The 27,759-nt window shown below is 31.5% G+C and overlaps 1 protein-coding gene and 1 long non-coding RNA gene across 2 annotated transcripts in view; both read left to right on the plus strand.

Annotated features, from left to right (window-relative positions):
* Window positions 1-21,745, plus strand: part of LOC127711922 (ribosomal protein S6 kinase beta-1-like) — a 34,316-nt gene extending 12,571 nt beyond the window's left edge. Inside the window, exons 3-16 of the mRNA XM_052218079.1 lie at window positions 2,203-2,320; window positions 3,142-3,210; window positions 4,295-4,366; window positions 5,101-5,234; window positions 5,835-5,935; window positions 7,155-7,245; window positions 8,326-8,416; window positions 8,870-8,911; window positions 9,454-9,519; window positions 10,541-10,603; window positions 13,328-13,405; window positions 14,218-14,325; window positions 15,622-15,737; window positions 16,892-21,745. Coding sequence (XP_052074039.1) covers window positions 2,203-2,320; window positions 3,142-3,210; window positions 4,295-4,366; window positions 5,101-5,234; window positions 5,835-5,935; window positions 7,155-7,245; window positions 8,326-8,416; window positions 8,870-8,911; window positions 9,454-9,519; window positions 10,541-10,603; window positions 13,328-13,405; window positions 14,218-14,325; window positions 15,622-15,737; window positions 16,892-17,090 — 1,348 coding nt within the window. The 3' untranslated portion in view covers window positions 17,091-21,745. The remainder of the gene's footprint in view (window positions 1-2,202; window positions 2,321-3,141; window positions 3,211-4,294; window positions 4,367-5,100; window positions 5,235-5,834; window positions 5,936-7,154; window positions 7,246-8,325; window positions 8,417-8,869; window positions 8,912-9,453; window positions 9,520-10,540; window positions 10,604-13,327; window positions 13,406-14,217; window positions 14,326-15,621; window positions 15,738-16,891) is intronic.
* Window positions 21,746-21,875: 130 nt separating this feature from the next.
* On the plus strand, window positions 21,876-24,590 carry LOC127711926 (uncharacterized). Its single transcript, XR_007986912.1, has 3 exons — window positions 21,876-22,021; window positions 22,686-24,179; window positions 24,512-24,590. It is a non-coding gene; the product is annotated as an uncharacterized LOC127711926 (long non-coding RNA).
* The last annotated feature ends 3,169 nt before the right edge of the window (window positions 24,591-27,759 follow it).

Genomic DNA, 27,759 nt, shown 5'->3' on the forward strand with positions numbered 1-27,759 from the left:
ATTTCCCAATCTCCTGATCTGAGTTTCACAGTCCATCACATGTATGAATAGGTAAATTGAAAATTTTTAAGTTCTTAGACCACTTTCATTCTGTGTCAGAAACCTATGCTGTGTCAAATATTTAATTACAATCCAAATTCAGTGCTGTATCAAGCTTGAATGTTGTGTCCATACTTGCCCCAACTGTTCAGGGTTCGACCTCTGCGGTCGTATCAAGCTGCGCCCCAGCGGAGCATTTTATTATAATATGAAGGAAGACCTGTTACGGAAAAATTAACTTATTTGAATTATAAAAGGAAATATTAGATTCATTACCAATTTGAAATATTGATTTAATTTTGTTAAGGTACTTAATAGTAATTTGTAAATTTTATTTTCAAATAAAACTATTTTCTCAGAATGATTTTTATATATATTATTAATAGATACATACCTGGAAGCTGAATATAAATAGATTTTTACTTGGAACTTTTGCAGTCCAAAGGAACTTTAAATTCACAAAGAAAAAAATACTGCAATTTTATGTAAAAATGTTCTTTGAAGTAAATTCATAGCAAGTTTATGATGATACTAGTACTTATGAAAAATATATTCAATCACAACTTTATATACAAAGTTGAGTTATTGAAATTAAACATTTCTAGAAAAAATTTCAACTATTATCTGTTTGGCACCAACAAGTTTATTGTGATGAGAGCTAGGGATTTTATGTTAAAATGAGAAATTTTATTTTAAGCAGTATGATTTTTTGTGGGTCAAAGTCTATTTTCTATAAACTTTTTTTTTTCTTTATTTGAAATATACAGAAAATGAAGTACAAATGTATTGGAACAAGATAAACACAGGAAAAAACTGTTAAAACAAACAAAGTTTTTGAATCAGAGCTTTCTATTGCTAATAATATCAGATACATGTACTTAATGTATATATAATATATAGTACCCCTAACAGAACTTTCTCGTTGCAAATATTCACAGAGGTGTCTAGAACATGCTTAATAAACATGATAAATGTGAAAAGGACTTATACAAAGATATTTGTATTACAATTTTGATTCAGAAAATGCAAGAAGATTGACAAATTCAAATTATTGATGAAGAACTTTAACAAATTCAAAAGGAACATTATGAAATATTGATTGGAAATTCTTTTTAACCAAAGTTAGCGAATACTGTACATGTTTAATGTATATAGTGTATCATTTATCATTATGTACAAGTATATATGCAATTGACCATTTAGGTCTTACTGTATTATTTTTTTTTTGTACATGGTTCATTTAAAGTTTTAAGTTAAATTAAGTAATTATTTGCAATCTTATGCAAATACATGTATGACAGAAATGCTAACATTTCTGATGTATATTATGCATGGGAATACCTTGTTAGATATTATGAGTTAATGATACCGATTATTGACCTGTGTTTTATGCAGGCCAACACAGATAACATATCTCGCCAACATTCTAATTACATCTTTGAGGGGATTTTATCATGTTTACATGTACTTTATAATTGAAACAAGAACAACACAAGAAAAGGTGAAGATTTAAACAGGATTTCTATACTTTCTCATCATGTTAAAAGATTTATACATAAATGAGACAGCAACCAAACAGCAAAAATAACTGAGACATCTGGGTCAATATCCCTAATGCATGTCAAACTGAGGAACACAACTATAATTAGAAATAAAAAAAAACTCTATGCAATGATATTGGACATGCTGCTATTTTAAGTAATTGACTGAGCTTAACCATTTGTGCTTTTTTGAAGAGCAGAAGACTGTAAAAATGAATAAAGATGTAAAAACTTTAAGGGTATTAAATATTTGTAAAGAATGGAACTTTTAGCATGTTTGTAGAATTTAACTGTATGAAAATAGGGACTTATTACTTGCAGAAGCCGCATCACATTGGGGCCTTTGGGGGTTTCACAATATGTGAAAAATTTAATCATACTGGGTTCCCCTAAAATTTAACCATATCTGTGAAAATGTCTCGGCTCCATAACAAACCATCATACATATATATCAAAGTTTACTATATGGACAGAGGAATGGAAAAAAAGCTACCTTTGTTGCCTTACTGAAAGAAATTGAAAAAATCTTAATACTATCCAGCACTCTAGACGTCCCCAAATATTGTATTCTTACATCTCCCTATATTCATGTGTATTAAGTTTTGTTTTATTCTCTTTCTAGTGAAGATGGAATGGAAATGGTTGAATTAACAGAGAACACTGTTAACCCAGGACAGAATAAAACTGGACCACAAGATTTTGAACTGCTTAAAGTTCTTGGGAAAGGGGGATATGGAAAAGTTAGTGGTCAAATTAACAATATGCTCTGGATTGATTATTAATTGTGGGATACTTGTTATAGAGGAGTTGTTGGTATAAATGAACCCTAAATTCAAGTGTTCAAGTTAGAGAAATACAAATTTCATATAAATAATTAGGCTTCTGTGAAGAATTGCTAAAAAGCACAAATTCATGTATCCAAGAAAACACAATCTTTCCTCAATCCATGAAAAAATACTTGAATCCATACTACACGGAATTTGTTGTTATAAAAAATACTGAAAGTTTTGTTTAAATAGAATTAAGTCTTGATGAATTTGTGGATTAAAATAAGTGTCTACAATGGGATAAAATAAGAAAGAAATGTCTATGTGTTTTCAGATTGTAAGATTTATCTTTAGAAGATTTCACTGTAGGTTCAGGAGGTTAATCTCCGTTGTGTACACATCCTTTGATGAAAAAATGAAATACAGACAAAGTAATAGTTAAATAGATTTTAATTCTCTGATCAGCAGACAGAAAATAATATAATTTAGAAAACAACTTTATTGTGACAGATTGTGAAAAAGCAAAAAGTGCACTCATATATATGTAACAGACAATTTAACAGTTTTCCCTTTTAAATGAAATTAAAGATCAGTCATGCAGTATGCAATGCATATTAATGAAGTGTAACAAAATCAACAGACTGATTTACAGATTAAAACAAAAAGCTTTTACAAATATTACCAGTATAAGATGGTTTTTTATGAGAAAAAAAATATAAAAAGAAATTAAACTTTATTAATCACAAACATTTTTTCTGTGTACTAACATAAGTTATCCTTATTATTACTTACAGGTCTTTCAAGTAAGAAAAATATCAGGGTCTGATGATGGAAAAATATTTGCCATGAAAGTGTTAAAGAAGGTGAGTTGTATATTAAAGCTTAAATTAGGAAAACAATTGCAAATAAATTAAAGGATGAGGATTGCACAAAATAAAAAATATACCTTATAATTAATAAATAATTCATGCAAGCCATAGATTTGTTGGAAATTTTCAACTACCAAGCCATTATATTCAAATTTTATCCTGAGTATTATTGAGGAATATATTTAATGAATATAACGGCCCAGGTCATATGAAAATGATAACAAATCTATGGCTTTGATGTATTATTTCGATTCTAATGGGACAAATACAGTAATTAGAAAACTGAAGTGAGGATAAGTATGCCCTGTATGTGGCTGTTCTATTTCACTGTTTGATAAAGCTAATAAATTTCCAATAAATTTATAGCTTGCATGAATTATTTCTTATATAATCTATAGAAAAAAATGTGTTTAAACCTTTCAATTCCCAGCCTAGATATTTTCACTTGTTAATTTACAATTTTTTTCTTAGTAAGCTACAAAATGTACCATCAAATCCACAGTTGACATTAAGTAACTAAGGAGCTGCCATGTTGAATTACTGAAATCAATTAATGTGTGAATAATGCAATAGAATATAGAGAATGAAACAACAACTACCTCAAAATTTTATTTTAATTAGATATGATCTGAATTCGGAGCATACAAGTAATGGGATAACTTTCATCACATTATTACCCCAGGATCAATAATGGAATTTTGCTGATTTTAATTTGATTTTTATTTTATAATTTTTCTATGCTCTTATGCATTAATTCGTTTTGTTATGCATTAGAATGGCAATAACAGTTATGTCTTGTTTTTTTTTTAAGTGCAATTTTAAAACAGCGAAATCGACATAGTGTTTGCACATAGGTTACAATACATGCTTATTTATATGGGAGGTAAACAGCAACAGCCATAAATGTGTAATTCTGTGAGTCTGCACTTAATATAAATATATTGAGAATTTTATCACACTTTTGTATCCAAAGAGAAAGCAGCATGTCATATTAGAATCTATGATTCAACTCTAAAAAATATTTGTATAAATGTATATGTGGTAATAAAACAATTCATATATTTTCTCATGTTGATAGGCCTCAATAGCAAGAAATGCCAAGGATCAGGCACATACAAAGGCAGAAAGAAATATACTGGAATGTGTTAAGGTAAGGCATACTGACAGCTACATGCTGATTTTTCATTTCTTTTTCTGTTGCTTTTGGGGGTGACCTCTCCCCCCAACCCCCCAAAAAAATACTATCGCTAAAGTATTTTTTTACACTTAAAAGATTTATATTGGTTTAATGACAACATTTATGATGCCCCCGCTGCAGCAGAGGGGGCATTGCAGCAGAGGGGGCATTAAGTGTTACCCTTGTCCGTCTGTAATTCAGTCTACATACAACAAAATAAGTTTCCCTAAACCGAATTTTATGAAACTTATACTTAACAATGCTTATTACCACAAAATACAGATCAATTTTGAATGCGGGTAATGTCACTTTTACCGTTCTAGACCTTTTTGAATGGAAAAATTGCTCATTTTTATGATTTCCGTTCTTTTAGTAGTTACCTCACAACCATTATACACCATACCCGTGTCCATAAGTAACACTGAACAATATGTACTTGCTTTATTACACATAACAGATGACAATATATACTTGCCACAAAAATTAAAACAAGGGATGTGGTATGATTGTCACATGTGTCAGTGACACAACTATCCACCAGAGTCCAAATGACTAGAATGCTTAATGATACATACATTAATACATATCTAAAAATAAAATATTAATTGATATCCTCAGTTTGAGATTCAGACTTTGTAAATATTATATATTATAAGTTATATCTTGTGAAGATTAATATATTTGAATATTTTTTGTTTTATTTTCAGCATCCTTTTATAGTTGATTTAATGTATGCATTTCAAACTGGTGGTAAATTATACCTAATATTAGAATATCTCCCTGGTGGAGAGTTGTTCATGCAATTAGAAAGGGAAGGTATTTTCATGGAGGACACAGCTTGGTAAGTTGACACTTTCATGTAAGACTATAAAACATAATTTATGATAAAATCTCATATTTAATTCTATTGGCTTGTTTTGGTACTGGCTAGCCTAGTGACTGCAAAATGCAGAGAGCTTTCAATTTATCAAAAATAATGAAATTGAAGATCTTCATCCCATCATGTGGCAAAACTATATTTATACTATATTTTTTTCAAGGGATGGGGTAGTATATTTACAATGCCTTAAACCAGATAATGGCTCTTGTAATACCCCCATCCCTTGAAAAAAATATAGTTGCAAACTATAAATATAGTTTTGCCACATGATGGGATGGAGATCTTCAATTTCATTATTTTCAATGGATATAAAAAAAATTAATGAAAATATGCTAGCTACATGGTATATATCTGGAATTTAATATCTTCAGAGTAGTGGAATACTTTATTCAATATTTAATATGATTTTAAAAGTGGTATTTTGTATGGAACATAGAATGCATTCAAATTATTTTGATTGAATATTTTAAAATTTGATGCTTTATAATATTACCTTACATTTGTTTTTCATCATTTTTACAAGAATAATTAGTGGAGGATTACTATCTTTATCTTTTTCAGTTTCTACCTGGCAGAAATATTAGTAGCTATAGAACACTTGCATTCTCAGGGTATTATATATAGAGATCTGAAACCAGAAAACATTCTTTTAGACGCACATGGTAGGTTTATTTAGCATATATACAATTATAATTAGGAGATTTTGTATGATTGCCAATGAGATAACTATCCACCAGAGACCAAAGTATGAGGATGTAAACAACTGTAGTGTACTGTATTGCCTTCACTAATAATCAAAATCCGTACAGTTTTATATGTTTTTAAAAGCCCCAGCCTGACAAAATATAACACAATTTAAAAGAGAAAAGAAATGGCCTGATTTAGGCTAGAAAAAACAAATACAGGTAAGGCAGACAACGACTGAATACCGGCTCCTGACTTGGGACAGGCACATACAGAATAAAGCAGGTTAAACATGCATGATATATGTTTGTGAATGTTCAATCCCCCTAGCACAACATACAAACAAACTATAAAAATCAGTTGGAAAAGAAATGCACTAAGCACACAAAACCCTAATAAAAAGACTAAAAACACAAGGTACCAATCATAGAGTACTCACATATATACTGGAAGTTTTTTAGAAATTTAAATGCCAGTTCTGTCTGTTTGTATAACTTGATGGTAGAGCCATTTTAGTTCACATTAGTGGAGGAATGGAGAGTTGCTTCGTGAAATAAATTACATTTGGCTAACACTTTACAAGGCAGTCTTTCATAATTCTGTCACCATAAGATAATATTTAGCATCATTAGTTGTATAAAAATCATATTATAGATTGTTGTTCACCTTTGAATTTCTCAGACCAATGAAAACTGAATTATTCATTTGGATGGGTTATCATTTAAGCTCTAACCATAATATTATTGTTAAGTCAAAATTGAATTTTGTGATCATTTCATCAAAATTTACACAATTTAATTTTTGTAATACACCTAACGCACATGTTTTTGATTCTGATTTCAATGTATTTACATGTAAATATAAAAATAAAAAGATGTGGTATGATTGAAAATGAGACAACTCTCCACTAGAGACCGTATGAATTACAGGTAAACAACTATAGGTCACTGTACAGCCTTCAACAATGATCAAAACCCATACCGCATAGTAAGCTTAAAACACTCCGTAATGACAAATGTAAAATAATTCACACAAGTACTAATGTTATTTATAAATGGTATTTATTAATTAATTAAACAATAAACAAAAAACAGTCCATTATAATCTTTTCGTCATATTAGAATAGCTAGCAATTTCCTTTTAATACAAAAGAATTTATAAATTAAAATAATTTGCATCATAATTGTATATTTTCAGGTCATGTAAAATTGACAGATTTTGGTTTATGTAAGGAATCTATAAATGATGGAAATGTAACTCATACATTCTGTGGTACTATAGAATACATGTAAGTCTATATCAAATTCTTTACCTAATTCTTAATATATGGTCTAGTGTGGTAAAGATGAATAATCATTATTAATTAATAAATGGACATTTTTGATATGCCAATAAAAATCTGTGTGTTTTCGGTTTCCAGACCAACCGTATTTTTTTTAGGGAGCTACCATTTGATTTTTATGGGGGGGGAGGGGGCTAGGATCAAAAATTTTGTCCTGCATTTTTTTGTTAGTTGTAATCTCTGTCCTGCATTTTTATTTTTCACTCTATACGGGCCTGCCGTTTTTTTTTATTAGTTTATCCTGACTTTTTTTTACATAAATTGTCATCCTGCCTTTTTTTTTTGCCAAGTTGCTCATCCTACCTTTTTTTTTACTCAAAACTCCTGTTCTGCCTTTTTCAAATTTCATCCTAGGCCCCTCCCCCCCCCTAAAAATTAAATGGTAGCTCCCTTAGGGCCAACCCAAAGTCCGAAAATTGGGCAAACTATATTTATAAACTATATAAACACCAGTTATGTTCTCGACAGCTGTGTTTACGGTTTCCAGACCAACCATATTTTTTTAGGGCCAACTCAAAGTATTTTTTCTCCGAAAATTGAGCTAACTATAACTCAAAGTATTTTTTCTCCGAAAATTGAGCTAACTATATAAACACCAGTTTTGTTCTTGACAGCTGTGTTTTTATTTCTGAAAATTGTCATCAAGTAGTGTGTAAAACCTAGTAAAAACTTATCTGACTGACAAAAATTAAAATGGCTGCTAACTTTAAATATTGGTATATACAAACCTGATTGTGTTTGGGAAATGGATTGCACTATTTATGGCTTAGCTGGTCAAATAAAAAAAAACAGTAAATAAGAAACTTTTTGCCAGCCCACAAGACCCCATTTTATTGCAGCAAGTGACAGTTAATACACCATTTTTTGGTGGGCCTTAATTCTCTTTCAAAAATTTTAACAACTTGAATTTTTGCAATGAAAAGATGATTTCATCACATGGTCAGATTTCAGTTAACATAAAATGGATCAACACCATATAACTATATATAACTTTAAAAACTGAAATTTGTGAATGTTCTGTTTCAGGGCACCTGAAATCTTAACACGGAGTGGTCATGGTAAAGCTGTTGATTGGTGGAGTTTAGGAGCTTTAATGTATGATATGTTAACTGGTGCTGTAAGTAGTTTTTTGTTTGTTTAAAAATCATTAAATTCTGGAGCTCAAACTTTGAAAGAATAACATACTGTTAACCTTATCAATTTATTTTTTATTTCAGACACTTTTTTTTTGGGGGGGGGGGGGGGAAGATTCTTTTCCTTTTTTGTTTGATTTTTATAATATCAGAAAGTTGTCCAATATATGAAAAATGAATAAGAAGGATAGTAGCAATAACTTTTAAAAAATCAAAATATTGGGGAACAAAAAACTTTATAATATACTTACAAAGTATAACGTACTTATAGTGATAATGTTTATATACGTATTAACTACATGTACCAGTGATAAGCAAATGTCTATTGTTTGATGCAAAATAAAAGTAAAATTACTTGGTTAAGATGATCCTGAGAGTTAATTAGTTTTGTAGTGTGATTGTAAGATTTTCATTTTATTTTCAATTATTTTTTGTAGCCTCCATTTACAGCAGAAAATAGGAAGAAAACAATTGACAAGGTAATTTAGTTTTCACATAAAAAATAATTCTTTAATAAAATCGATTTATTTTCTTATAAGAGTAAGTAATACTAGTAATTAATTTTTTGATTCAGGTACCTGGGACTTCATTTTACAACACATTTTATAGTAAAGCTTATCTGTTGGTCTCTTCATAAATAAATGAATAAAATTCTGAAAAGAATATTTTGAACACCATGAATAAAGAGTTAATCAAGCGCAAAGAGACAGTAGCGCAAAAATAAAAAAAAAAAACTGGTCACTGAAATGTTATAAATCTGAATCACCATCAACATTATATTCAAAACTCTTAATCTTTATTTTGTAATAAAGATGTGAATAAATTCAGTTAAGGGGATAACACACTTGACATCAACACCAAAAAACAAAGACTTAAAAAAAAAATTACACTTTGAAGATTAATTTTATATATGTGTGGTACATGTTAAGTCTTGGAGAACATTTCAAATAATGACTCCAAAGCTTTATGGTTTTATTAAAATGTAATGAATTATCATATTTTAATATGTTTGTTGTTTTAGATTTTAAAAGCTAAACTGAGTTTACCTCCATACCTTACAAATGAAGCAAGAAATCTAATTAAGAAGGTAAGTTAGAAATGCTATTTGTTTTTAGTATGGAAGTCAGATACAAAGTTTTGATTGTAAAGATGGTGTACTATAAGTTTTAGGAAACTTCATGAGCACAGAATCCTGAAATGCCTAATGGCATTGTGCACCTCCTATTTTAAGCTCACCTGGCCCAGTGAGCTTTCCTCATCACTTGGCGTCTGTTGTCCTAAGAAATAGAACATAGGGATAAGATAAAAGTTTTGTCTATTATCTGGACCTTTATTGTGTTTTGGGCAAAAACTAAAGGAGACGAAGTGGAACTGTATACAGAAAAACATATCAACAAAATTTTTTGTCATGAATTATATTTTAGTCTTCTATGTTGGGGAGTGTCCATTGTGGAAGATACACATACCTCAGTGAGCAACACAGGCTCTTGAGAGCCTCTAGTTTATTTAATGATCCTATTTTATTTTATATTTGTATGTTTTGTAGATTTTAATTGCAGAATATTGAATTTGTCATAGGTATTATGTGAATGATTAAGAGGATGGTGTATGAATAGAGATTTTCAAAAAATAGGCTATGCTGGTACTGTTTTTTTTTTCAGTTGTTGATGAATATTTACTGATTTGAAAAGCAGAGTGCCAAATTTTTTTCATTTAGTTAACATTTTTTAGATGAGTAAGGATGAAAATCTAATTTTTCTTGGCCCTAACAGGAAAAAGCAAATGGAGATATAGTCATATGCATTGAGTATTTATACAGAGAAAGCAAAATAACTATACATGAGAAATCTTTTGTACAATTTCAGGAAAACACTGTAATCCTAATATTATTTCTTGAAAATATGATTTGTGTTTGCTTTTAGTCAAGATCATAAATGTTGTTATTGTGGTAAGTTTACAATAGAACAGATTACACTTAGGTACAGAGAAGAAAAAAATTCAAACTATTCAATCACATGTCTGTCTTGTTAATGTACAGTGTCATATTATTTGTTAATTATATTGTCATACATGTATATTTGTTAATTTACAGTGTCATATAATTGTAGTTACTGAAGAAGAATATAAATGAGAGATTAGGTGGAGGTCCCGAGGATGCCAAACCTATAAGAGTAAGTAATACTGATAAGTCATTGGGATTCTGATACCTGTGCCATTGTTTAACCATTCACTAAGGGGTATTACAGAAAAAAGTATAGGGGGTGGGTGGTTGGCGATTGCACTTGAATTATTTTGTATGGGTGGTGGCAGGTCAAGAAGTTCAAATTGTGTGGTTCTGTAAGCCAAGTAAAATGCAATTGTTTGGGTGATGGCAATTAAAAAAAAGTGCCTTCCAACACACCTCCTCCCCCCCACCATATGGTTTTTACTGGAGTAAAGCTAAGTAAAGTAGGAGTGTATAATGGTCATTTTGTCCTCTCTGCTAAAAATAAGGAGGTGGTATGATCCAATAAGACAACTATCCACCAGAGTCAAAATGACATGGATGTAAGCAACTATAGGTCACTGTACTGCCTTTAAAAAGTTTATTAATAAATTAATGAAATTCTTTAGTAAACAAGTAAAACAATGAACATCATTGACATTGTTATGACTAAAGGGATGTTGTAATGTCAAAAAATTAACTATAAATTTTGAAAGCACCAATTAATAAGAGTGGTACAAACATTCATTGCTGAATAGCGAATGACTGTGACATATGTTTTTTGTCTCGCCTTGACGGAGTCAAAAAGCGAGACATAGGTATGCTGTTTCCAATCTTTATTGGCCAGGACTTCTTAGTTTTCCTTCTAAAGGTTGGTGGTTCTCTCAGGGGACTCTTTCTTCCTCCTCCAATGCTCTGCCCCCTCAGTCATGGACTATTGACTTTAAAACTTTTGCTTAGTTTACATGTATTAGTTTGTGATTAGGTCAGTTCAAGGGGAACCACTAGTGGTAGGTCAATGATATTTGGTATGCAGTTGTATAAGCATTGGCATATCTCATTTCCATGGAGAATATTTGGTCCCGCCTCTGCAGTCATGGTCTATTGACTTTGAAACTTTTGCTTAGTTTACATGAATTAGTTTGTGATTAGGTCAATTCAAGGGGAACCATTAGTGGTAGGCCAATGTTAATTGGTATGCAATTGTATAAGTATTAGCACATCTCATTTCCATGGCCCCTCAGTCATGGTCTATTGACTTTGAAACTTTTGCTTAGTTTACATGTATTAGTTTGTGATTAGATCAGTTTAAGATGAACGCTATTGTTAATTCAATGATATTTGGTATGCAAATTTATTTGCATTTGCAAGTCTCATTTCCATGGAGATTATATAGCCCCTCCCCCTCATCATGGTTCATTGACTTTGAAACTTTTACATAGTTTACAAGTCAATGTTTGTGTTTAGGTTTGTTGAAAGGGAACGACTTATGATGTCTATGGTATTTGGGATTCAGTTGTATTAGCATTGGCACATCTCATTTCCATGGAGATTGTTTTGCCATGTACCTTCAGTCATGGTTCATTGACTTTGAATATTTGCGTAACTTACATGTTAAAGTATTGCTATTTTAATTTCAACATTTGCATTATCAAATGTTCAAAAAGACAAGACATATCTCTGTGTTAACAGTTTATTTTAAATATTACACTTTTTCTCTAATTCTTTGGTTATTTAACCCTTTCTCAACTTTTCGACCCAATATTTAATCAATGTGTAGTTACCGATGATCTCAGTAGATGATTGGATGATCTCAGTTGATGTTTGGCTACGCTAAAAGGTTATCACCTTTACTTTCAATAATATAACTACCTCGATTGGATAAATCCAATAATCCACTGGTACCAATGTAAGAATCTTTATTTAACTTGTTCTAAATGTCTCATTCCAATGCATTCAAATGGAAATTCAAAATTAATGTTGATGTAATATATATTACTGCTCAAAATGGTACTTTTTGACTAAATGACCCTATTATAAATTTAAGTGAAATATAGCATTTAACAAATTTTAAAATGAAATGGAACACTAAATATTAACTTTGTATGAGAGAGTTCACTGCCAATGGCCTCTCCTGTATGATGTATAATATAAAGAAACTCAACAGTTACATATTTTTGACAAAACAGGACAATCTATCAGTCAGGGGCGTTACTTAAACAAGTTATTATTTTAAGTTACTTATATAGGTAATTTTCGTTTTTAAAAATTATAAATTGCTCAATAGAGTTATTTTAAATTTCAACAGAAGCATGAACTAAATGTAGTTTTCATGAATTTTTACATCATTTTATATCATAAAATTAAGAATTTATTAAATTTGAGAGGAGTATAGAGATAAAGGGTTACTTTAAAAATAATGACAAAAATATTACTTGAATAAGTTATTTTATACATCTTTGAAAGAATTAGTAACAACACTTATTTAAGGAACATTAAATCACAAGTTTCTATCTACCTATATCTGTCTACCTTCAAGATTTTTAAGGAAAATTATATTTTAATAGTCCCAAGAGACCAATCTTTGACCCAGAAGCGTCGATATGAAAGATAAATGCGTCAGAAAGGCAATTAGTGTTTCAGAAGGATTAGATTTTATATTTCATGGGAAAAAAAAACAGATGACTGTGAAAATTTGTTAAAGCTATTAAAATCTGTAGAATTGGACACCTATAAAAATAAAATTTTGCAAAGTTACTTATATAAGTAATATTTAAAATAGCCTCGTTTTCAACATTACTTGTATAGGTAATTTTAAAAGTTACTTGTTTAAGTTATGCCCCTGACTGTCTTATTTTATGTTTAATTTTGACAACTTATCTTAATGCTATTTTATGTATTTTTATTTTAGGTCCATCCATTTTTCAGACATATAGATTGGACAGTATTATTTAATAGAAAAGTAGAACCTCCATTTAAACCCTCAGTTGTAAGTAGTAGTAATCAATAGAATAGTAATGTTTTGAAGTAGTTTGTATGATATTGCTTAGGTTTATAACTATTTCATTTAATCAATGATTTAATGAAATAGTTATAAACCTATTTCATTTAATCAATGATTTGAAAAGGATCAGACACAAATCTTACAATATTATAAAGTCATCTCCTGTATTCAGCATACTTTTACACAAATTATAATTTCTAACATGAGTTAAGGTAAACCCTTTATAAATTATAAGAATAGCTACTTTATGGGTATTGATGTTGATGTTATTTTGCTTAAATTTTAAATATTGAGACATAAGTGGTGATTTTCTTAGTCAACTAATAAAAGTAGATGGACAATAAAATCACATTAACAGGAATTACTAAAAATATTGAACAGTGCAACAGACCACACTAACCAACAACTCCCAAGTGTAAGATTGGTTGGTTTGATCTGAAAGATAAGCAAAAATAACATGCTTTATTGAATATAAAAATGTTTACTTCTTTCTTCTTTTTTTTAATGTCAGATTAATTTGTTAAATGATGCATAAGTTTTCTACAGGCTTGTATTCAGACTTGGGCAGATCCACAAAATCAAATATTTATGAATATACAATTTTTCCTAGATCCATGAAATTTGGTACCTACAAAAAAAATGAATCCAAAATGTACTGAAGGAGAATAAAATTTCAACTTTTTCATCTTTTGTATTTCAGACAAGTGAGTTAGATATTAGTCAGTTTGCTACAAAGTTTACCAAGCAAACTCCTGACTATTAAGGAACTTTTCAAGCTTTTTACATTTGTATTTCAGACAAGTGAGTTAGATGTGAGTCAGTTTGATACAAAGTTTACCAAGCAAACTCCTGTTGATTCACCTGATGATACCATCCTTAGTGAAAGTGCAAATCAAGTATTTGTTGTAAGTTACACATAAATGTTTTCTGTTCGTCTAAGAATATATAAAAAGGACAAAATATATATAATATGAGGATGTGTTGATATTTTCATAAGGCATGGAGGTGTATGTGGAAGGGGGTTACGTTGATAGAGCTATAAACAGTAACATAGTAAGGTGCAAGCAAAGAAATTTTCTTAAAACAAAATAGTGCATGTGTTACAAATCAAGAACTTTTGGTCACTTTTTCCTCTAGATAAGGCCTTTAAAATTTCATAACAGTTTTAATGTGATATACTGAACATATCTTTATCTAGATAAATATAAGATGTATAGAAGAAGAGAGTTCACGGTTTATGAATTCTAGAAATATGTTATGCACCCTGAAAAATCCATTGGAATTATTCAATTTTAGTCAGTCCTGAACCAGTTTCTTCTGTTGAATCTGTTTATAAAGGAAAAATTAATCTTTTTTATTTTTAGTTAATTAGATTTCTCTATAAATTAATGAGATTTCTCTATATTCCCTAATATAATTACATGCACATACATTTTATTTAACTTTTTTCAAAAAACAAACCAGCTTTATTAATTACACACTTTTTTTTGCTCTCAACCATATGGTTATTGGCAACAGAAAGACCTCACAATGAATGAGAGCAAGTTTTAAAGATATCCTAAATGGAGTACAATTCGTTAGAAGTGATATTGAAATGGAGAAGAGAATTTCATCATTTTACCAGCAAATAATTCTGATCTTCAACTGAATTTACATCATGCCAATTAATTATATGAAAAATCTTACTTTTCCTGGGTACCATGTTGTTTTTTTTTCTCAAAGATTTTAATTAGGTTTATGGTTGCTATTAACCATAAACTGGTTTGAAGGTCACAAAGCATGTTTATAGTATGTTATACCAAGCATCATTTTAAACAGGGGCTTTAGTCAATAATGTTAGAATGAACAATTGTTAGGGAAATAAAGATTTTTTTAATCACCATTTGTTTTCTCTGTTGATTTTTGCTCCCATTGAATTTAGATGTCAATCTTAATTACAATGTATGAGCAAATAACCAAACAAAGTTTGCAAGCAAGGCATTTAAACTCTTGATTTGCATGCTTTATTATTTCAACTGTAACATGTAATAGACATCTTCTTTTGTTATTTTAAATTTTAAAAAATGCCAAAAGAGTCTATAAATCACATTTACCTGAGAGATTTGAACATCATTACATGAATTACGCAGTTACATATATTACTAGTCAACAATTTGAACATGCCAATCTTGAATTACATACCCACTTTTCAAACATTTCAGGGATTTACTTATGTAGCACCATCAGTATTAGAAGAGTTAAATAAGCCATGGATATCTGAGAAAGAACCACGATCACCGAGGAAGGTTGGGAACAGCTTTACTAGAGGTGACATGAGGTAAGATTATTAAACACATGGATCAGATGATATTTTTGGTAATAGTATTCATCGGTATAAAGGAAAAGATAATTGTACAGTATTTATTAGTACATTTAAGTTTAGGGTTACATGTGTGTGCATGTGATTTTTGATACAAACAACAAATGAAACATAAGATTTGTAAATAGCCTTTTGGAAGGCTTGATTTTTGACTCTGTCATAATGGTATAATTCAATCCTATATATATATATATATATTTGATTTCCATTTACAAAGTATGTATACCTTCAGCAAAATATTTTGGGTGTAGGGGAGAAGGTATATAGGAATCACATTGCCATGTGACTTGTAAGTGCAACTCACTTTATAAATGGCTACAGGCATCTTGATGAAACACTTCACAGTGGGAAAACCTGAGGACATGCTTAAAGGATTATGATCAGGGGTTGATCATGTTAAAGTGGAAATAATTGGAATTACTTCAATATACTATATAGTATTATCGCTATTTTGTGTATTTTTTTTTTTGATCTTTTTTTTTTGTGATAATTTTTCATTTCATGCTACTTGCTTGGGATAGAACTTATTGCTAGAAACTAAGGGGCACGTGCCATTGTCAATGTAAACACCAACGACGTCATAGGCAAGCTAGCAATAACCAGATTATCAATGGTCTTTCAAACAGGAGGATGGTTCTAGGCCACATCTCATCTCAGTGCTGTCGCCTTTCAATGAGATTGTAGCTGAGAAACAACCTCTCTTTTATCAAACCATTGATAATCTATGATTACGGGGGTGATTCCTTTTGGGATTTCTGGTTCTGTCTGATATTCAGAATGATTGTACTAGAGTGGATTTTGAGCAAATTATTTTTGTTGATAGTGTAAATATAATAGGCTTCAAAACAGGGTTTTCATTAAAAAAAAAATGACCCAGAAATAGTTTTAAGAGTGTATGATTTTATTGAGTGGATGCAAGGTTTATTATTAAAGGAACAATTATCCATTGAAAAATTCTTTTAGCCACTTCATTGAAAATCATTTATTGTATTCTACACCATAATATAAAGTCATGATTGCCAGTAAAGGTTATCTAGATTATCTATGAATCGTATTTTAATATTTAGTCAAAAATACAATAAAGAAATTTATTTTTACATTTTATTTTCTAGTCCTGAGCAGAATGCATTAGTCGAAGGATTCCGTGTTGCTGGGCAACATAATGGCTCTGAAGGAGCTGAAGCAATGGATACCACAGTAACCATACCTAAACGATCAACATCACCTGCTATAGCAACCAAAAATACAGCTTTCAAGTCTGTTGCATTCCCAGGAACTTCAAATAGGCCGCCTCATCTACGTATGAATTGACATAGGGGCAAATTAGGACAATTTTTCAAATTATTTTTAAATAAATGATTTTATTGATGTAAATGACTTTTGTTTCAATTTGTAATTTATTTCAAATGTACATATTTAAAAATCAATTGTCCATTTTTAATTTATTATTTGCAAATATTTGAGTAATTCTGGATTTTAAATAAATGATTTTTGACACAGCAGTACTGTAAATTCAAAAATTATTGCGATTTTTGAAGAATGGACATAAATGCGATATTTATCATTGCGATTTCGGGGAAAACTGCATACATATATATGCATCAGATATCAGAATGCGAGTTCTTATTATTGAGATACTTGCACATTTGCAATATTATCATTAGTAAAAACCTCGCAATAATTTCTGGATTTACAGTAATTGGACCATGAAAATTTCTAGTGGTATATGTTAACATTGATTCATTCAACTCGAGTATAAGCAATGTGCTTAATAGTTTGCTTCAATGGGAGTATATTACAGTAAAGGGAGGTAAATCTTGTAAATTATCATATGTTTTTACAGTATTGTGAACTTATAGCAAATCGGCCATATTGGATAAAATTTTCAACAGATGTTTAATAGCTTTTAGATAATTCATGTGGAATGATGGTGCCCAGTTTTAATTATATTTTGGATTTTTATCAGATAAATTGTTTTATTACTTCATTCAAAAAGTACGAAAAAACAACCAGGATCTCATTTTCTTGCCAAAATATTGAAGTATCATTTGTCTTTCTTTTCTAGAAATAATAAATTTTAAAGCAGTGAAAAGTAAAATGAATGTTGCAAGCTAGTATTTATGTGCCATATTTTAATTTTAATCTTTTACGGTCATCATATTTGTCAAGTTCATGTCAGAAGACACTCCACCTTCATGCCCCCAGAAGTTGTGCCCATTGTCTTTCAATCTGCACCTGGAATCTACTTTGTTCCAGATGACCTTGTAGTATTTAGAGGTCAGCACTGTTTTGTGGCAGTGTCTAAAGTTCAGTGTTGATAGTTCAAAATTTACTGCAATGGCAGTTATCTTTTACCAGATATCTGTTTTACTAAGGCCCAAAAATAATTATTTTGTCGTTTAATTTTCATCTGTTCAAATAAAAATAATTGTGATAATTAAGCAGTGGGTTCATTGATATTATGGGTAAGCATTAATGTATACATTTCTGCAATAGAATTCATTTATCCAGAATTACTTGTTGATGGAATGTGTTCAGCACACTATGTTTTATTAGTATGTATCTCTTTTATCAGATCTATGTTGAAAATTCACAAGTTTTATGTTTTGTAAATGTTACTATTTTGTTGTTTTATTACTGTGACAAAGCCTGCGTCAGAATTTATATGTTTTTATGATGATTTAGATGGTGAAAAATTCAATTCTTGAACTTATTGCAGATTGTGTAGAAAGTTTGTTCAGATACTCAAACATTGAATTTAAATTTGCGCTTGAAAAACAGGCACTTTGGTTTTTTTCTTGATCCATGTTTTCTTTTACTTTCAAAAGGAAACCTTTTTTCTGAATTATGTCAAAAATTTACTACAAATGAAAAAAAAATTAAATCTAAACATAAATCAGTAATAAAATAAAATATTCTTTAAGTTCTTTATTGCATTGTTTGCCTGTGTAGTAGATTCCATTATACAAAATCTAGAAACAGACGAAATAATTTATTCTACTGTCCTGATATGATTTATCAATACATTACTTTTGTGTTCCGTGACATTTGTACAACTTACTTCATTTTAGCTGTAGTTTGTCAACGAATGACATTTGCAAAACGATTATTCTTGTACTGTGCTGTCAAATATTTTCTGTTATGACATTAAAAATCTATGGCAAAATGTTTCTTTAATGGAGGGAAAAGTTTAAATTGGTATATTATGAAAATAAGGCTGATTTTCATAATGGACAAAAGCTTTATAATTATTCTGTTATAAATGTTATAGAACTTTGCTGTAAACTCATAAGAATATGTACAAAACTATCATAAAAAAATAACAAACAAGGACAGTGTTTTCATATACCATTTGATTGGTTTAACATGTCAGTTTTGACAAAATACATAGTCTGCATGTCTGTTGTCTCCCTTATTCAGTTCGTTTAATCCGATTGGTTCTGTCTCAAAGCAAATGTCTTGCCAGAAAGTTATAAGTTGTATGTGCTCTTTTAAGAAAGATGGATCAAGATAAAACAAGCTTATAAATTATTCCATTGAAATATTGAAATATTTTCATATAAATTTTTTAAGAGTTCAGTTTCTGTTTATACCAAGAAGATTTTAATAATTTATTGGAGTATGAAATTTGTAAGGTTTCTGTTGCAGTATTCAAGCAATAACAACATTATACAGAGCCCTGAATTTTTTTTTTCTAATCCTCAATAACGGAAAAAAAATGTGAAAATTTTGCATTAGTTAATCATGTTGCTCAATGCACTTGCAGTCCCATTAAGTTTGAACTATGTTTTAATGTAAATAAGATACACTGTTATATTATAATTTAACTGTGATAATTTAATTTTTGACAAAAGATATATTAAATAATTTTGATAATTGGTAGTGAAATTTGCATAACTGTGACATATTCTGTAGATATTTAATCAGTTTAATTTAGAAAATGAGTTTATATTGGTATTGCACTTCAGTCCATAGTTAAATACCTTTTTGAAAATACAATGGTTTTATAAACATTTCAAATAATTTTTGTTTCTGTATGAAAAAAAGATGTTTCAGGTATATTGTTAAAAGGTTGTTTATGTCTGATTAAATTTTGGACCCCCAAAAAACAATTTGTTCATTTCAAAAAATATAAAGAATGTTAGAGATATTTTTACAAGCTGAAATGGTAGTGCCAAAAAGCTCTGAAATATAGAAATCGAGAAACTAATTCATGGAAAAAAATATACAGTACACATCGAGTTTTAATGTATTTTTTGTTGCATTCATTTGATGTTGGGCTTAGTTTTCTTTCAAATATATCTATGTATTAGATTAGCAGAGTTTCTAAAATTGATAGCAGTGGTTTCATATTCATATGTAAGCATCAGCTTCTTGTGTAAGCTGCATTAATATTATAAATAGAATTAATCTATTTCTACAAAAAACTCTAACAGATTTATGAATTATTTTATATCAAAAATGAATAGACTGTGGAAGACTGTTCATTATAATAGTTTTTATTTATTGTAATGTATAATTTAGAATAAAAAGTTTTATCATTAAAATTTTACAGGGTCAGAACTGTTGTTCTTATGTGAAGATTTTCAATGTTGCTGAAGGCAAAATGCTTGATTTATGAAGAAATAAAAAAAAATGCAGTTTGAGGGTATATTGTCATATTAGTAAAGCTTAAATTGTTAGTTTATTTTATTTGCTATGTGACGTGATATGTATAAATCATATTATAGTACTTTAGTTTACAAACAAGTAAAACTGTAAAATTGTAAGAAATTCAGCAAGATGTAATTTTTCACCAAGAATGAAAAGTAGATTGTATATCCAGATTTTTTTTCGTCGTTTGATTGTAAATTATTTGGTTTTTTTTTAGTAATTCAGTCTTGATTATAAACTTTGTACCAAAATGTTGATTGTCAAAGAAGGCACATATGTAACAATTCCAGCATTTTTCATATTAAATGTTTGTGCTTGTTTTGTTGCACTATTATCTTTATTTGATAGTACCTCATGGAAGAAAATTATTTTGAAACATATCTTATCAAATACATGTGAATCAATTTTGTTATTTAGAGATACAACAAGGAGTAATTATTAAAAAAAATTGTTGAAAAGTCATTGTATATATTCCCATTATATTAGTTCAAATCTTAAGCAAATTTCATTTCTATGATTACCAGTTAGTTAGATTTTTGTTATGGTCAGGAAAGAGACAACAATAGAGTTAAATTATTAGACATTTCAGAATCTTAAGCATTGTGGGTAATAATTTCAAAATCAACACCAAAATGTTGTGATTGGCTAACAATGTCTTAAACAATGGAAATAACCAATGACATGACATTGTTCTCATTTTAGGGTATACTATTAATAGCCAATGAAATTACCCTTAGAACTTTTAGAGGTTGGACTGGCAGATTCCTACATCATACCTAACAAACTAGTTTGAAAAATCTTTTTTGCTTTGTTCATCTACACAAATTAATCATTCACTCTGATACTTATAACCTGCTATGCTATGAAGTAGAATTTTCTGCCACAATGAATAACAATTATTTTAAGGCAGGTTTTAAAATTAGGCAATCCAGGTTAAGAGCTTATTTGCTATAGGTGTACATGTGTGTCGGCACAGTGGAATTTTAAGCCATTGTTTATAATATATTTTCATTTTGATAAATTCTTTGCACAAAATTATATTTTGGAGCCAAAGAAAAGAATAGCTTATGAAGTGTTGTCCTGTCAATAATAAGAAGAAAGGGACAAAGAACTGACACAACCTTTGTTTTTAAAAATACAGGTTTGAATAATTGTATTATTTTGGTTATTCAAAAAACAACTCAAAGTAAATTTGACTAGATCATTGATATTAGACTATACAAAATGTATGTTTCTGGTAATTTGAAGATTTTACAAATATGTATGGAATGTTAACATTCCTTTCAAAGTGAATAAAGCATTGAAACATTTAATTATTTTGTTTTCTATCACAATAGCCAGAGGCAACCTACAGTATTTTTGGCTGAATTGCAAGAAGTACAAAACTGGCTTTTAGTATGTTGATTTCAGGTTGGTGGTTAAGAGTGGATACATATTTTTAGCTCACCTGGCCCGAAGGGCCAAGTGAGCTTTTCTCATCACTTGGCGTCCGTCGTCCGTCGTCGGCGTAAACTTTTTACATTTTGAACTTCTTCTAGAGAACCACTGAATGGAATGAAACCAAACATGGCATGAATGTTCCTTATGAGGTGCTGACCAAGTGTTGTTACTTTGTAGCCGATCCATCATCCAAGATGGCCGCCAGCGGGGGACTTAGTTTAACAAAGGACCCTATGGGAAATGCATACAAATGACTTCTTTTAGAGAACCACTGAATGGAATGAAACCAAACATGGCATGAATGTTTCTTATGAGGTGCTGACCGAGTGTTGTTACTTTGAAGCCGATCCATAATCCAAGATGGCAGCCAGCGGGGGACTTAGTTTAACAAAGGACCCTATGGGAAATGCATACAAATGTCTTCTTTTAGAGAACCACTGAATGGAATGAAACAAAACATAGCATAAATGTTCATTAGGAGGTGCTGACCAAGTGTTGTTACTTTGTAGTTGATCCATCCTCCAAGATGGCCGCCAGCGGGGGACTTAGTTTAACATAGGACCCTATGGGAAATGCATACAAATGACTTCTTTTAGAGAACCACTGAATGGAATGAAACAAAACATAGCATGAATGTTCCTTACAAGGTGCTGACCAAGTGTTGTTACTTTGTAGCCATTCCATCATCCAAAATGGCCGCCAGCGAGGGACATAGTTTAACATAGGACCCTATGGGAAAGGCATACAAATGACTTCTTTTAGAGAACCACTGAATGGAATGAAACAAAACATAGCATGAATGTTCATTAGGAGGTGCTGACCAAGTGTTGTTACTTTGTAGCCGATCCATCATCCAAGATGGCCGCCAGCGGGGGACTTAGTTTAACATAGGACCCTATGGGAAATGCATACAAATGACTTCTTTTAGAGAACCACTGAATGGAATGAAACAAAACATAGCATGAATGTTCCTTACAAGGTGCTGACCAAGTGTTGTTACTTTGTAGCCGTTCCATCATCCAAAATGGCCGCCAGTGAGGGACTTAGTTTAACATAGGACCCTATGAGAAATACATACAAATGTCTTCTTTTAGAGAACCACTGAATGGAATGAAACCTAACATGGCAAGAATGTTCCTTATGAGGTGCTGACCAAGTGTTGTTACTTTGAAGCCGATCCATCATCCAAGATGGCAACCAGCGGGGGACTTAGTTTAACATAGGATCCTATGGGAAATACATACAAATGTTTTCTTTTAGAGAACCACTGAATGCAATGAAACCAAACATGGCATGAATGTTCCTTATGAGGTGCTGACCGAGTGTTGTTACTTTGAAGCCGATCCATAATCCAAGATGGCCGCCAGCGGGGGACTTAGTTTAACATGGGACCCTATGGGAAATACATACAAACGTCTTCTTTTAGAGAACCACTGAATGGAATGAAACCAAACATGGCAAGAATGTTCCTTATGAGGTGCTGACCAAGTGTTGTTACTTTGAAGCCGATCCATCAACCAAGATGGCAGCCAGCGGGGGACTTAGTTTAACATAGGATCCTATGGGAAATACATACAAATGTTTTCTTTTAGAGAACCACTGAATGGAATGAAACCAAACATGGCATGAATGTTCCTTATGAGGTGCTGACCAAGTGTTGTTACTTTGTAGCCGATCCATCATCCAAGATGGCCGCCAGCGGGGGACTTAGTTTAACAAAGGACCCTATGGGAAATGCATACAAATGACTTCTTTTAGAGAACCACTGAATGGAATGAAACCAAACATGGCAAGAATGTTCCTTATGAGGTGCTGACCAAGTGTTGTTACTTTGAAGCCGATCCATCAACCAAGATGGCAGCCAGCGGGGGACTTAGTTTAACATAGGATCCTATGGGAAATACATACAAATGTTTTCTTTTAGAGAACCACTGAATGGAATGAAACCAAACATGGCATGAATGTTCCTTATGAGGTGCTGACCAAGTGTTGTTACTTTGTAGCCGATCCATCATCCAAGATGGCCGCCAGCGGGGGACTTAGTTTAACAAAGGACCCTATGGGAAATGCATACAAATGACTTCTTTTAGAGAACCACTGAATGGAATGAAACCAAACATGGCATGAATGTTTCTTATGAGGTGCTGACCGAGTGTTGTTACTTTGAAGCCGATCCATAATCCAAGATGGCAGCCAGCGGGGGACTTAGTTTAACAAAGGACCCTATGGGAAATGCATACAAATGTCTTCTTTTAGAGAACCACTGAATGGAATGAAACAAAACATAGCATGAATGTTCATTAGGAGGTGCTGACCAAGTGTTGTTACTTTGTAGTTGATCCATCATCCAAGATGGCCGCCAGCGGGGGACTTAGTTTAACATAGGACCCTATGGGAAATGCATACAAATGACTTCTTTTAGAGAACCACTGAATGGAATGAAACAAAACATAGCATGAATGTTCCTTACAAGGTGCTGACCAAGTGTTGTTACTTTGTAGCCATTCCATCATCCAAAATGGCCGCCAGCGAGGGACATAGTTTAACAAAGGACCCTATGGGAAAGGCATACAAATGACTTCTTTTAGAGAACCACTGAATGGAATGAAACAAAACATAGCATGAATGTTCATTAGGAGGTGCTGACCAAGTGTTGTTACTTTGTAGCCGATCCATCATCCAAGATGGCCGCCAGCGGGGGACTTAGTTTAACATAGGACCCTATGGGAAATGCATACAAATGACTTCTTTTAGAGAACCACTGAATGGAATGAAACAAAACATAGCATGAATGTTCCTTACAAGGTGCTGACCAAGTTTTGTTACTTTGTAGCCGTTCCATCATCCAAAATGGCCGCCAGTGAGGGACTTAGTTTAACATAGGACCCTATGAGAAATACATACAAATGTCTTCTTTTAGAGAACCACTGAATGGAATGAAACCTAACATGGCAAGAATGTTCCTTATGAGGTGCTGACCAAGTGTTGTTACTTTGAAGCCGATCCATCATCCAAGATGGCAACCAGCGGGGGACTTAGTTTAACATAGGATCCTATGGGAAATACATACAAATGTTTTCTTTTAGAGAACCACTGAATGCAATGAAACCAAACATGGCATGAATGTTCCTTATGAGGTGCTGACCGAGTGTTGTTACTTTGAAGCCGATCCATAATCCAAGATGGCCGCCAGCGGGGGACTTAGTTTAACATGGGACCCTATGGGAAATACATACAAACGTCTTCTTTTAGAGAACCACTGAATGGAATGAAACCAAACATGGCAAGAATGTTCCTTATGAGGTGCTGACCAAGTGTTGTTACTTTGAAGCCGATCCATCAACCAAGATGGCAGCCAGCGGGGGACTTAGTTTAACATAGGATCCTATGGGAAATACATACAAATGTTTTCTTTTAGAGAACCACTGAATGGAATGAAACCAAACATGGCATGAATGTTTCTTATGAGGTGCTGACCAAGTGTTGTTACTATGAAGCCGATCCATAATCTAAGATGGCCGCCAGCGGAGGACTTAGTTTAACATAGGACCCTATGAGAAATACGTACAAATGTTTTCTTTTAGAGAACCATTGAATGGAATGAAACCAAACATGGCATGCATGTTCCTTTCGAGGTGCTGACCAAGTGTTGTTACTTTGAAGCTGATCCTTCATCTATGATGGCTGCCAGATGGGGACAATGTTTAACAAAGGACCCTATGGACAATACATACAAATGTCTTCTTTTAGAGAACCACATACTGAATGGATTGAACCAAACATGGCATGAATGTTCCTTATGAGGTGCTGACTAATTTTTGTTACTTTGAAGCTGATCCTTCATCCATGATGGCCGCCAATGGGGGGACTTCCTTTAACATAAGACCCTATGGGAAATACATACAAATGCTTCTTCTAGAGGTGCACTGAATGGAATGAAACCAAAACATGGCATAAATGTTTCTTATGAGGTGCTGATTAAGTGTTGCTACTTTGTTGCTGATTTACTGTTCAAGATGGCCACCAGGATTTTTTATTAAATTACAGGACCAATATCAAACCAAATTTGGCCTCACTCATTATTAGGGTATCTGTTATGATTTTAATCTATTTTTACATGATTTCCAAAACCAAAGTAGAATCAGGTGAGCGACACAGGCTCTTGAGAGCCTCTAGTTGTGTAACCAACTGAAAGATAATTCACATGCTGAATTTGCATAACTATTACATGTATGGATTTAGTTTTCAATTATTTTTCCTCATTTTTCAAGACTTTAGAATCATTTTAGCCACATAACCTACTTTTGTGTAACCAATTCCTAGTTTTCAACCTGATCCTTGAAACAAAAAGCTGAGCTATTTTAATACTTGTACATATTGTCTATGCTTAACAGAATTTTGATTAGAAATATGCTTTAACAGTTGCAGTTTCATATTTTATGGATACCAAAGGATTCAATCAAAATTCTAGCAGTTTGATTCTCCTTTGCCAGTATGCAGGTGATGCCTTTTTTAGACCAGCTTGGCACTTGGAATAAAGTTATGTGCACTTCAAAACTCATGCTGCTTTGTATTGAAAAAAAGACTAATGAGAGAGGAACCAAATTGAATATGGCTGTCAAATGCAAGTTTCTTGCATAATAAATTCAAACCAGAAATATATATACTTTTTCTGGATTACTCAAGTTCAAACTAGTGTTATGGATACATTTTTACTCAATATATTTTCAATTTGTATAACAAAAACAAAATAAACCATAAGACATCTGTATACAAGGTAGGAAGCATCCAAGGTTTCTACCCTCTGAAATATAAAGCTTTATACAAATAGTTTATTTCCCAGCTGGATTGTAATCCCTATGTCTTGCATTCTGTAACTTTGGTTAAACAAAAACTTCAATAGATTGAGAAAGCTTTGATCAGCAGGACAAGATTGACAAATGTCAACATGGCTGAAATCTTCAGTCAACTCCTTATTGGGTTTTTTCCATTTAATGATAATATTTACCCAATTTGTGTTTTTGGCTGAAACTATAGTAGATAGAAACACTCTGCAAATAGCAAAAAATATCAGCAAAATAAGATCTACTATAGGTCAAAATGACCAAAATTGTCAGTTGACTTCTTATAGAAAGTATTGTCCTTCAATGTTGGTTTTGACCCATTTTGGATGTTTTTGGCTTAAATATTGGAAACTGTTAAAGAAAATGCAAAAATGAACAGCAGAGCAAGATCTGAAAATGTCAATATGGCTGGAATCATTAGTAAACTCCTTAGGAGAGTTATTGGCCTTTAATGAAAATTCATACCTATTTCTGATAAAAACTTTAGTAACATACATAAATACTATGAACAGCAAAGAAGATCTGCAATAAGACCTACAAACAAGTCAAATGACCAAAATTGCAGTCCACTCTTTGAAGGTGTTATGCCCTCAATAGTTGATTTTACCTATTTTATGGATATAATAATGATAACTTTAATAGATGGAAAGAAAAGTTAAACAGCATAAACTATCATCTAGACAAGATCTACTAATACATCAACCAGCCCCTTATAGCAACTATAATGATGATACTATTCACTTTCTGTGTTTCTAGCTAAACATATACAGAAAGAAATTTAGAAGTGCAAATATACCAGCAAGACAAAGATAAAGAAACAAGTCAAATTTCTGAAATCTTTATTTGACTCCTAATGGAGTTATTGACCAATTTTAGTGTTTATACATAGTCTCGAAAAGCTCCAATAGATATGATAGATACAAACCTTGAATAGTAAAAATGATCAACAAGACAAGATTTTGGCCTTCACAGTTTCTATCCAACCAAAATGTTCTTGTTTTTATGCAAAAATACAAAGTGAGTGATACAGGATCCTTGGAGCC

This window comes from Mytilus californianus, unplaced genomic scaffold (genome assembly GCF_021869535.1).
Source record: "Mytilus californianus isolate M0D057914Y unplaced genomic scaffold, xbMytCali1.0.p SCAF_8, whole genome shotgun sequence".
Taxonomy (NCBI): Eukaryota; Metazoa; Mollusca; class Bivalvia; order Mytilida; family Mytilidae; genus Mytilus; species Mytilus californianus.